Source organism: Spodoptera frugiperda, chromosome 7 (genome assembly GCF_023101765.2).
Source record: "Spodoptera frugiperda isolate SF20-4 chromosome 7, AGI-APGP_CSIRO_Sfru_2.0, whole genome shotgun sequence".
Lineage (NCBI taxonomy): Eukaryota > Metazoa > Arthropoda > Insecta > Lepidoptera > Noctuidae > Spodoptera > Spodoptera frugiperda.
In genome coordinates, this window is record NC_064218.1 from 7,796,422 (window position 1) to 7,808,775 (window position 12,354).

The 12,354-nt window shown below is 35.7% G+C and overlaps 1 protein-coding gene across 19 annotated transcripts in view; it reads right to left on the reverse strand.

Annotated features, from left to right (window-relative positions):
• The window catches only part of LOC118266375 (potassium/sodium hyperpolarization-activated cyclic nucleotide-gated channel 2), a 297,834-nt gene that overhangs the window by 81,278 nt on the left and 204,202 nt on the right, over positions 1 to 12,354 (reverse strand). The window contains exon 1 of one of the 19 annotated variants that reach the window (XM_050694806.1): positions 7,060 to 7,294. The exons of the other annotated variants lie outside the window; for them this stretch is intronic. Within the exon in view, the coding sequence (XP_050550763.1) occupies positions 7,060 to 7,156 (97 nt within the window). The 5' untranslated portion in view covers positions 7,157 to 7,294. Of the gene's footprint in view, positions 1 to 7,059; positions 7,295 to 12,354 lie in introns of those variants that run through there. 19 annotated transcript variants of the gene reach the window in all.

Below are 12,354 nucleotides of genomic sequence, written 5' to 3' on the forward strand. Positions count from 1 at the left end.
CGCGTGACGTCACGGTTTTTCACGACGCAGAATTGACGTATTTCTCACTCCTAAGCTTTGATTCGTTTTATCTAAGTATTGTTATCTTATATGACAAAATAAAAAAAACTTTTATAATATTTTTTAATTATCCAACTGACGAAATATACAATTTTTTAATTTTCATACCTCGTCATCATCTCTATTGTCATTCTTACAATAATTACAAGAATTTGTTACGAATACAAGTAATAAATAAAACGTAAACGATATTACGTAAAACAAACAGAGAGAAAGTGCACAATTTGTAACAATGCATTGTTACAAACTATTCTAGTAGAATTATGTATCAACATAGAATAATTATCATATTATCAAGCTATTCCTTATCTCTAACGGTAGTGGGCAGGGGTCCATGGGGTCAGGGAGTCAATGAAGTGACGCGTGGGGGTCATCTCTGCACACAATATTATCAACGACACGTTTGTCACTCTATTCACACTAGTTCTTACGAATCTTTGTTGTATTTAGAAATTGGTGCAGTAATATGTTTATTTGAATTATTGTTTTAAGATTTAAAATCACTTGTATCTATCAACGTTGTGATATATTATAAGAGTTTAAAATAATATAATCATTTAGTCGTTTTTTATGAAATTATTCTTCTACGTTAATGTATTTTTTTAAAATATTGCCTGTTAATTTCTCGATTTTTTTTTTTGTCCCACTCTAGGATTTTCTCTTATGTCGTGGGTGCTTATAAAATTTCACATATACATGACATAACATGACACTCAGACCCGAAACAACAATTTCTGGATTACACAAAGTGAACCCACTACACGTTGCACGGCAGCTAGTTGCCCAGCCACCGCGCCAACCGTGCAGTCAGTCATGTATGAATGAATGAGTTAAATATTAACTTTACACTTTAATCTCAAGTAGCGAATCGTGCAAACATTACCCAGTTTTTTGTCGAACTTTTTGCATTACTTCGCGACGTCATATTTGGTTTTTTTGTGGTCAACAATACCGTTAAAATTCTGACGTAGATATGCGTGCACTAGTTATTTTTCCGGATACATTCAAACAATAGTAAGAAAACGTCTGTTTTCGAATCTATATTCCATTCTACAGGGTCATCCATCCGTTTCCGAGTTGACCTTGACAAACAGACAAATCATAAAACAGCTGTTTACATGGTTCGTTTGTGATTTATGTAGTGCGAAATTATTGGCGTAATGCGAGAGCTGTTTCGACAACCTCGACATGTTGGTATATTAGTTTAATTTATTATGATGATGTTGGTTCAATTAATTATTGTTAATGCATCCACGACACTACTACACCTATTTCCTCCTATGTCCTCATTTTATGCAAACAAAATACAATCAATATTTTTTCTCTAAAAGACACATACTTTAAACTAAACACGAGGCATTTTTTAAACAAAAAACAAGCTCAATAGACGTTATATTTGTTGGTACGAAAGACAAGCATGCGTATTGTCACTGTCGACTAAACTAAGCGTGTACTAACACACAATGTAGGCGGATGGTAGCGGCTTTAACTTGTCACATAGAACCAAAGCTATCACTCAAATTCTTCACGACTGTCATATAATTTGCAACATAATAAAAACTTTGCACTTGAGAGTTGGAAACTTGTGGAATAAGGCTTGTGACTATGGACTGTCTGCCGACAGATGAGCGATGCGACGCGAAATGGCTAAAAATATTTACAAGTAATGAAAATTTTGTAAAAGTTTGTTTGTTTGTTTGTTATATATTTATGATAGCTTTTGCCCGCGACTTCGTTCGCGTGGAATAGTGACTTCCGGCAAATTTTTGGTTTTAACCACATAGTTCCCGATCTCGCGGGATCTCTTCAAAAATGAGATGTGGAAGATATTCCAGGGAACTCTTCAAAAATCAACATAATGAGCTCTGCGTTTGAATTTAATAGATGTATACTCACTTAGGGCATTGAAAAAATAGGTTAAAAACGGACTTAAACTAACTTAAAACTAAAGAAAGCTACGAATTACAAATTTATAACAATTAAAAAAGAAACTATATTACAACCTATCCTCTATGCTATAATAACCAAGCTTAAACTAAATAATTTAAAAGAAACGACTTAAATCTAATCTAATCTAATTAATTTATAAATTAGACTTACAATTTTATTAAAAAAACTAACTACAGTAACTACTAATAATCGATATCAAACTAAACCTACGTTAAATAGTTTAACCAAAAAACCAGGAAAACCCAACAAATAAACTTATTAATTGACAAATACAACGAAACCAATTTAGAATATATGAAACAGCAGGACCACTACAGACAAATAATCATACGACTGATAATACACTTTTTCTACGATAGTACCGAAGCGCTCGGCCGATACCCAACCAAATGAATGTAACGAAACCATAGCGCGATCTATTTCGATCCCAACGCCATCTATCGAGGATAAAGACAACTTGGATTATTTATTTATACTCCGTTCGGGCATTTTCTTTGTACTAAAAGTTTAATTATATTGATATTATTTTTTCATACCTTTTTACTATTTATTTACTTTTTTTCGATGAATTAAAACAATAACATGAACCGAAGTCGTGTAACGATCGACATAGAATTATCTATACTCCGTTAGAGCATTTTCTTTGTACTAAATGTTTTATTATATTGATATTATTTTTTTCATACCTTTTTACTATTTATTTACTTTTTTCGATGAATTAAAACAATAACATGAACCGAAGTCGTGTAACGATCGACATAGAATTATTTATAAATAATTTATTTCGAAAATATATTTATGTCCTTTCTAAGGTTCTAAACTATATCTGTACCAAATTTCAACCAAATCCGTCAAATAGTTGCGGAGATTAATGGTATAAGCATAGAATGTTCGACGTGATTCTTTAATTTGACATAACTTTTTTATTTATGAACCGATTGACATGAAACAAACACTAAATGTAAATTTAAGCATCCCACAATATATTCGTGAAAACCGCATCCAACTCGGATCAGCCGTTTCTGAGATTAGCGCGCACAGACGAACAGACAAACAGACAAACAGACAAACAGACAAACAGACAAAAAAAAAGTTAATTACATTTTTGGGTTCGACATCGACATAACAATAACCCCTGCTATTTTTTTTATTTTTATTTTCAATGTACAGACAGCACTTTTCTACGATTTTATTATATGTATAGATTAATCTCCTAAATTGTAGGTTTTAGGACACAAGATTTTTTTCTCTTTAGCGGGGAAAATCATCCAATGACATCTCTTGTAGGCGAGGCGAGAGGGAGTATCAGACTCCTAATGAGTAAAACCACCAAGTTCCTACTCCTGTTTTTCGAACCGGAGCCCTGACAACCCGCTAGGCAGCCCACAGCTCCGGGTCATGTACAATACATGTTAACTGAATAAAACATCCATTTTGCGCGCTATTTTATAAGTCTTATGTAAAATAAGGTGCGACTATTTATATACACCAGTACTTCCAGAACATACTATTAAGAATTCAGAATAACACAAAACCTAAAATCCTAAAACACGAATTAAACCAAAGACCGCTTGCTCAACGGACGCGCTTTCGGTCACTTAAGTAATGAAGTAATATAGATAAGATATATATCATATTATGTCAGGTAAGACATACCAAGAGATTGTGCTTACATGTCTTCAAGGGCGTAGAAATACCGTCCTTAATAATATCGGTCAAACTAGTTTAACGTTTAACATAGCCGTACTTTAAGATTAATTGTACCTCCGTCAGTGTTACAATGCTGAACTAGTTTAAAACATATAATCGATGGCAACTTTCACTTTAGTTTTTAAACAAAAAGAAAATTTGTACTTTCTACTGCAGTGTTTTACGGAAATCGGATTACGGTCTATCTTAACTACTTATGTGTCTATGTATTAGAAATGGAATTTAAACATAATTTGTATTATTAGCCAAATCTACCGAATCAAGTCTGGTCGTTATAAACGGCACGTGTCGATCAGTTTTTTGAACAATGTGATTTTGATTTGAAGATCGAAGTTTTTAAATTGTAATTATTTATCGGTGAAGGTAAACGTGCCTTTACATGTCACACGTTAACTGCAGTCAAATTACGACATGATTATGTATGTTTAAAGACATAATGACTACACAGTTGGCGCAGTGGCTGAGTAGCTGGCTACTGGACAACGTGTCCCATTCCCGCATCGAACAACTCTTTGTGTAATCTATAAATTGTTGTTTCGGATTTGAGTGTGACTTGTATGACAATTATATTTGAGATGAGAGTTTACCCTTTTTTGATGTTGAGAATACTAATTTCAAATCGTCATTTAATGATCAATTTCAAATATCAACATAAACGCACGATTGATGTTATCGAATAATTTATTTGACTGGGAAACATTATCTAATGACTTCTCCCCTTGTGTGAGAGAGAGAGAGTGTCAGACTCTTATTGACTAAAAACCACCCCATTCCTACTCCTACTCTATGAGCCAGAGCCCCAGTAACTCGATTAGTTTAGGTTGTCCGCAGCTTCCTACAATACAATAACAACGCGGCCGTGACCACTGTGTTGAATAGAATTATATGAATGAATGTATTCTAAATAAGAACGGATTAGGACCAACTCACTGTAATGGAAACAATAGAATAAGATATTTAATGTGCTGAAGATACAGATTAAAATTGAATGTGTTGTGGGTTGTAAGGATCGTTACAAACGACGAATTGACAGTTATAAAGTAAGTAAATTAGTCTTAACTAACTAACTAAAAAGAACTTCATTTTTTATGGTATAAGCCAGTAAACGAGCAGACTGATCACCTGATGGTAAGCAATCGCCCTCGCCCATGGACACCCGAAACACTAAAGGCGTTACAAGATGCGTATTTCGGTAAAAATGGTCCATTTACACTGAACATGTTACTGTTATTTGGTATTTATTTACGAGATAATTTAATAGTAATAATAAACACCATTAATATATCATTAGGTATTAATTTTCTACATTCCATCGATAAAACTACCGCTTTAAATCGCTGGTATGTGACCGCCCTAAGCGACGGTCAGTAGCATTGTAACGATTAGTTCCAATGTGTACCGTGAGAAATCATTATTGAAATATTTTGGTTACACTATAATAATATTATTATAAAGGCCTAAACGTCTCACACGTCAACACACGTGTTAAAACACATTGATTGTGAATTAGCGAGCTGTGACCAAAGACCAAACTCAAGCTGAAATTTAGCGATAAGACCATAAGACATTTTGTCCATAAAGTCGATACTATAGCATATTAAAGTACCCTATGAAGCCTAATTCCTTTAATGGACTTTAAACCTTATCTTTTCAGATTAAAGTTGAAATTTTATTAAAGAGTTATATTAGTTAGGATATCTTCATGTGCCGTCTTTACACAATGCCTTTAGTAGTCATTTATTTGTACCGAATCTTTTGTTGACTCAGTACCTAGGTACGTAGTTCTAAGCCTAGAATTTAGACCAATCGATTAATTGCTGTTGAATTCGAACGCCTGGTCAATGTGGCAATTGATACCGAAATTGCTTGTTTCTAGTATAAACGACTACAACAGTCGTTTGCCGTAATTTATCCGATTGTACATAAGCTTTAGGAAGCAAGCATGCCAGCAAAATGTTTGTTCTAGCAACTGTAAAGCTGACTTGGACTTTAAAGTTATGGAATTAAGTGCCAAATTAAATTTTAACTGAGGATTATTTAGATTTCTATCAGTGAAATGATACTTTACTATTCTCTAGTGAGCTTTATACTCATATTTGTATTTCTAGAATGGGAATACTAATCAAATCAAATCGTCTATGGTTAGACTAGATCAATTTCAAACATCAACATAAACGAACGATTGGTATAATCGAATAACGTATTCGATTGAACAAATTCTACATCAGAGTTATTTGTCAAAATAACATTTTGAGAATCGGTCCTTCAGTTTTTCTAGTGGAATGAATGAAAACAAATAGATTGAGTGCGAAAACATACCATTTTTTATACGACTAACACATGTGGCTCTATTCGTATTAGTTTTTGCTGCTGGCCACACAGAATACGGCCTAAAATTTTCAAATGTGGAAGCTGGTATTTTTTTATTTCATTTCAAAAACAATTGTTTCTTTTATTTTTTTATTTGCTATTCGTCGCGTCGGTCACTGAACGAAATTTGAACTGTTGATAAAAATAAATGATTTTTTAATAATTTAAACATGAGTCAAATAAGGAAACATTGTGCATTTTATATTGTTATTTAATGATAAAACTGTTTATTAGTCTTCCTTGTTTCACACGTTCGTTTTTGGAACGTAATGTTTTTTTTTGGAACAAAACATGGACCAAAGAGCTGTTTTCTTTTTTTTTTATCAGACAGACGTAATTTTTTGGTTTCGTCAATGTTTTTTTTTTATATGAGTAGGTGTATTCCTTATGAGTGTTTGGTAATTTTCTATTCATTTTCTTTGATGAGTGGAATAAATTCTCTTACATTAGTATCGCTTTGATCTCATTCGAGGTAGGGAACAGCTTATGATTATTCAATAGACGTGTACTAAAAACGATGTGAACTTTCATTTCTTTTTTTTTTAAAGAATTTTGGAAATTGTCACAGAATGTATCTTATATTGAGAGGCATTTGTTTAACTGAACTACTTTATACTGTTAACTATGTATCTACATGTTTCATTAAAATATTGGGTTATTTTTAATATTTAGAAGTAGTTAACGCGGGTAGATTTCAATAGAAATATGCATGGAAATTTTGAGATTTTAAAAAATGTATTTGTATTGGTTTGGTGTGTGGGTACATCTCTGCTTAGTTTTTCAAGGAATAAATAATAGATGTGACAAAATGTGGAAGTTCCAGAACACACGACTGACAATGTAAAATATACATATGTACTAGAAATACTACACTACAGATTTTAAAATTCAACTTCAAACTGAATACTTAAAGCACATATTCGCATAAAAACTCATAGAATTCAAGTAAAATTTCAAAACAAATCTTACGTTTGACATACTCCTTATCTCTTTGAATGCGAGGCAAGTACACAGCATTACTGATAGCCTTACGAATAGATGCACCAATCCGTTTCAACCAATCCATATCAACGGAGAAATGGACTGGCAACTTTACGCGAAAACAAACACGAAACGTTTACACGAAGAAAGATAACGGAACACAACATACTTGTCGAGAGATCAAGGCAAAACTGTCACGAAAACACTAGTGACTCAATTTTATTAGTTTGTTTTATAAACAACAATATAACAGCGACCAAGAAACCGGTTGCAGCACATGGTTCATATCAATACTCTTACGTGATAGCCGACCAATCAAATCGAAGTAATCAATTTACAATTAGTGACGTCACGGCATCTTTTGACACGAAATCAAGCCATTATCTCTAATTTAAATTAAATTCCGAACACGTGTTCGAACTTTAAATACAAACTAGCGGTTAACGAGTTTTATTGTTTACTTATTTAAATTGAGAAGTCAAGTGTTGTAAAGAGGTTTTCTTTGCTTAGTAAAGAATGCATTTTTGTTAACTGCAGCTAAGTAAATAATGACATGGAGTAAATAGTACGACTGTTGAACTGTGAGAGGATATACTTAAGACAAAAAGCGTCTCCTTTTCTTCCAAAGATTTAAAGTATCTAAGTTTATTTTTACCCTTTACTTTTGAATTGAGTCCCTTTAAGTTTCTTGCTCGTTCATCTCCATAAGAATCTACATTTTTTCGAACTCCTTGACAAACTGATAAAGAAGTTTTTTTTTTTTTTTTTTTTGAGGGGGGAAATCATCCAATGACTTTTCTCACCTTGGGCGAGGCGAGAGGGAGTGTCAGACTCTTACTGACTAAAAACCACCCCGTTCCTTCTCCTGCCTTTCGAGCCGGAGCCCCGGTAAACCCGCTAGGTTGTCCGCAGCTCCGGATTAGGCATCAGCCCTACTGGGCCCCATCTGTGGTGGTCTGATGGCTCTTTGAGGCGCGCGCGGAACGCGACGCGCCGCACGCACGGGTCTGGTTCTGGTCGGGCGGCGAACTACCCTTGCTCGCCGTCCGCAGGCCCGCACTTACGGCGATCGGAGATCGTCTCGCGATCCCTGACGCCTGGAGTGTCTCTCGCGACGGCTGGGGCGTGAGGAGATTCGTTCTCTCACGCGCCCCGCCTCCTCCTTAGCTAGCATGACTGCTTCGCAGAAGGAGGAGACGGCATCCCAGTCCCCCTCGCTCCGCACCATGGCTTGTACCAATGTCGGACGCGAGAGGTCGCCGTCGCCGACTACATCCCTAAGGACACGGCGGTGCTCAGCCCATGCAGGGCACAGCGCCACCGTATGTTCCACTGTGTCCTCAGGACGGTCCTCGCAGTGATGACAACCGGGCGTTTCCTCCCGCGGAATCTGAAACAGATACCTACCGAAACTTAGGTGTCCGGTAAGCACCTGCGTCAGGCGGTAGGTGAGGACACCGCCCGTGGCGTCTCTCAAGCTACTCCTCAAAGAGGGGACTTATCGCTGCAATGACAGCGAGCCCAATAAAGAAGCCTGATTCCTAAATAAACTGCGATCATATCCTAATTCCATTTTATTATGAACTAGTTTCTGCAAGCGGTTTGGCCCGTGATCCCGTAGTTTAAAAATACTCATACCCTGTTGGTATATCAAATATCATAAAAATCCGTTCAATAGTTTCAGCGTTATTGAGGGACAAACATCCAAAACAAATAAACTTTCATATTTATAATATTAAGTAAGTGAGTTTCAAAACTTAAAATCAATCTTATTCCGATCACTCCCGAGACTTCACGATCGACATATATTATGTAGCACATAGTACGTTGTACATAAAAAAATCCACTACAAATAAACTATAAAAATCCTATAAAATGTAAACTCATAAACAAGATAGTCGAGTAATAAATTTAAATTTTTGACAGTAACTGTACGTGTCCAGTAAACTGTACAATGAATAAAGTCGTCACTTGTCAAAATATGAAACCCGACGCAGCTGTAAAAACTGACGCGAAATACGCTAGTCTATGATTTGTAAAGAACATTATGGTTGCAACGTCACGCCTTTTATCCCTGAAGTGGTAGGCAGAGATGCACATTACGGCACGTAATACCGCTATACAATGTACACACTAGGGGGTGAGCCTATTGCCATATCGACGCTGGAAAGGCAAAATGTATTAACCGCCATTATGTGAATTGTTCAGTAGAGCGATTTGAAGTTTCAAATTTTGCAAAAAAAATCATAACTAATTAATTACTGGAGCTTTTTCATTGAAACTCAAAATAGTTATTACGAATAACGTTTACTATGAAATGTAATAATAGAAAATAATGTAGGTGTCTTTGTGTCCAAGATTTTGGAGTTAATACAATGCAGGCCATAATCTTGGTTAGGTAAAATTGACTTAAGTCAGTTAACCATACTCACCGTGTCCAGGTAAAACATGTTTTAACGAACAAAAAGCTGCAAAAAATGAGCTGGAAAAATGTGTTATGTTCTGTACAGCATACTAACACGTCTAAGTAAAATGTTTTATCAAGCCCTGTCAAGTCAGACCATGAAAACTAAAATGTCTTATCTTGCATTAAGCTAAAGTTTTCGCTGGGCTTTAAGTATTATCTCACAATATTAATGAATAATGGAAGTTACGGGTAAAGCTAAATAACGCAAAAAAAATTTTTAAAAGGACTTTTCATCGCAAAATGAAGAAACAATATAAACCACTTACTTCTGAGATCAATCAGTCTTAAAAAAACCGGCCAAGTGCGAGTCAGACTCGCCCATGAGGGGTTCCGTAGCAGCAAGTAGATGGCATAATATAAAAGTTATAAAATAACTTCGTTATACATAGTGTTTGTATGAACGACAAAGTTATATTTGCGTTTTTTGAAAATGCACTTTTTTATTACGTTTGATGGGTCGACGTTTAGCCGTTATCTTGCCTGGTGGTAAGTGATGACGCGGCCTACGATGGAGCACGTCTGCCCATAAGCAACCTATTCACTCGGGCCTTGAAAACACCCAGGTTATACCCATCAGGAAACACAGACTCCGGCAAAGAATCCCACTCTCTAACAGTTCGCACAAGGAAGCTTGGAGTGAAGCGCTTCGTGCGAGTGGGTGGGATATCTACCATGAACGGTGACGCCTCGCCGATTGTCTTGTGGTTCGATGATGGAAAGGACTAGGGGGAATCAAGTTGTGCAATTCCCCCACACACTCTCCGAAATGTATCTGGTAAAAAACGGAAAGGCTTGCAACCTTGCGCCTGTGTTCAAGGCTTTGAAGCCGGGCCTCTACAAGCGCATCATCATTGATGAGCTTCTTGGCACGCTTTTCGATGTTTTCTAGCGGTTTGATCTGGCATTTAGCCGAGCCGTCCCAAAGGTGAGAACAGTACTCCATACATGACCGAACCTGCGCTTGGTACAGGCTCAGCAGTTGTTTCGGTGTGAAGTACCGTCTCACCCACCAGAGGATACCCAACTTTCTACCAGCCAGATGCGCCTTCGACTCTATATAAGAGCCGAAGTTTAGTGTAAGCGATAAAGTTACGCCCAGAACTTGACTTGAACAGACTTGGCGGTGCTCAGCCCATACAGGACACACCGCCACCGTTCACGGACGAGTTCTATTAGTATTATTTCTGAAAAAGTAATAATGATATCTCGTTCAAACCAATTTTCTTTGAAAGTTTCAAATGAAAACAGCATATATTTTTTTTTTTAGTTTTGTCCCTTCCATATTTTAAATGTTAGAGAGGGGGACACTCATTTTTCTACTTTGGAAACGTCTATCTTTCAAACAATTGATTTTGACGAAAAATGGTTTTAGGAACCTTAATGTCTTTTTTAAAGTATTATCGATAGACACCCATCACGAATAGGTTAAAACTTTTTGAATCAGTTCCATGTATGGGGTGCCCCTTTTAATTTATTAATTGTTATTCGAAATTCAAATAGCGGTTACCAGAATACATCAACCTACAAAGTTTCAACTATGTAGGCCCAACAGTTTTGCCATTTTGGTACGGAACATAGAAAGGCAATACTTTTAAGTATACCTAGTAGAGATCAGATATCACAAGTTAATAGGTACACTTGTACTTAGACTTATACTAATCAAATACAAAATGAAAAATAATCAGACTTTGGAAACATATTCAAGACATAGATAACATAAAATTTCACCAACATCTTCTGTATCAGTATTAATCTTATAAGTGTAAAATATAATCTCACTTAATCTTATATTAAAATAATGACTGCCTCCTTGGCCGAGTGGTTACAAGTGCGATTGCTGGGCAAGGGCAATACCCGGGTTGGGCGAATTATTGCTGGGCTTTTTTCGGTTTTTCGAAAATTTCTCAGTAATAGCATGGAATCTAGAAATGTGTCCGATGTATGGCAATAGGCTCACCTATTACATGGGACTTACAACATAAATTGTGAAAAGTGGGTGTATATTATACAGTGGCGTTACGTGGCATAATGTGCACCGCTGCCTATCCCTTCGGGGATAAAGAGCGTGACGATATAATAATAAAAAAAATCACATTTTGGAAAATTAAAAATCTTCTTCTATATCAACATCTTCTATATCAGTATCTGGTAAATTCTTTTTGGCATTACACGTTTGCAAACTAAGGTACTCCTCATATTTACGAACAGTATATTTCGACAGCGAGCGTGAACTCCCTCGTCGACAGCGCATGGGTGACTGAAGCGCCCGCGCAACGCTCTCGGCCCTGATTAACAGCCGCGGTCTCAGTGAATTACAGTCTTGAACTACCGTCTAACCACCATAGTTTGGTATTTATCAATCTTTTTTGGGAGGGTTAACTCACAAATGCAATTAATTTTACATTAGGTAAATTAATTTAAGTGCTACAAACACATTAGAATAGCTTCAGGTAAAATTGTATTATCAACCATTTTAGTAATAAAATGTTTTGGATAAAATTGTTTTAACGTCCAAATAATTGTAACATGCAGAAAAGTAAAATGTTTTAAACGCAAAAAACATATATTTTATTTACAAGTAAATTGACTTATGTTTAGATTTTATAATAATTGCCAATCTGTAAAATGTTTTATTGCGTTACTTTTTAGAAAAAATGGAAAGGTAAAGAGATTTAAAACCAATCTAGTTGTAAACTTAAGCAGATATAAATGACTTATCAATAGTTTGTTACTATCATGTACGCTTTATGAGCCAAAGTAAAAAAATGAATGGATTTAAAACAAAAAAATATACGAAAAAGTCTAAAATCACCGGT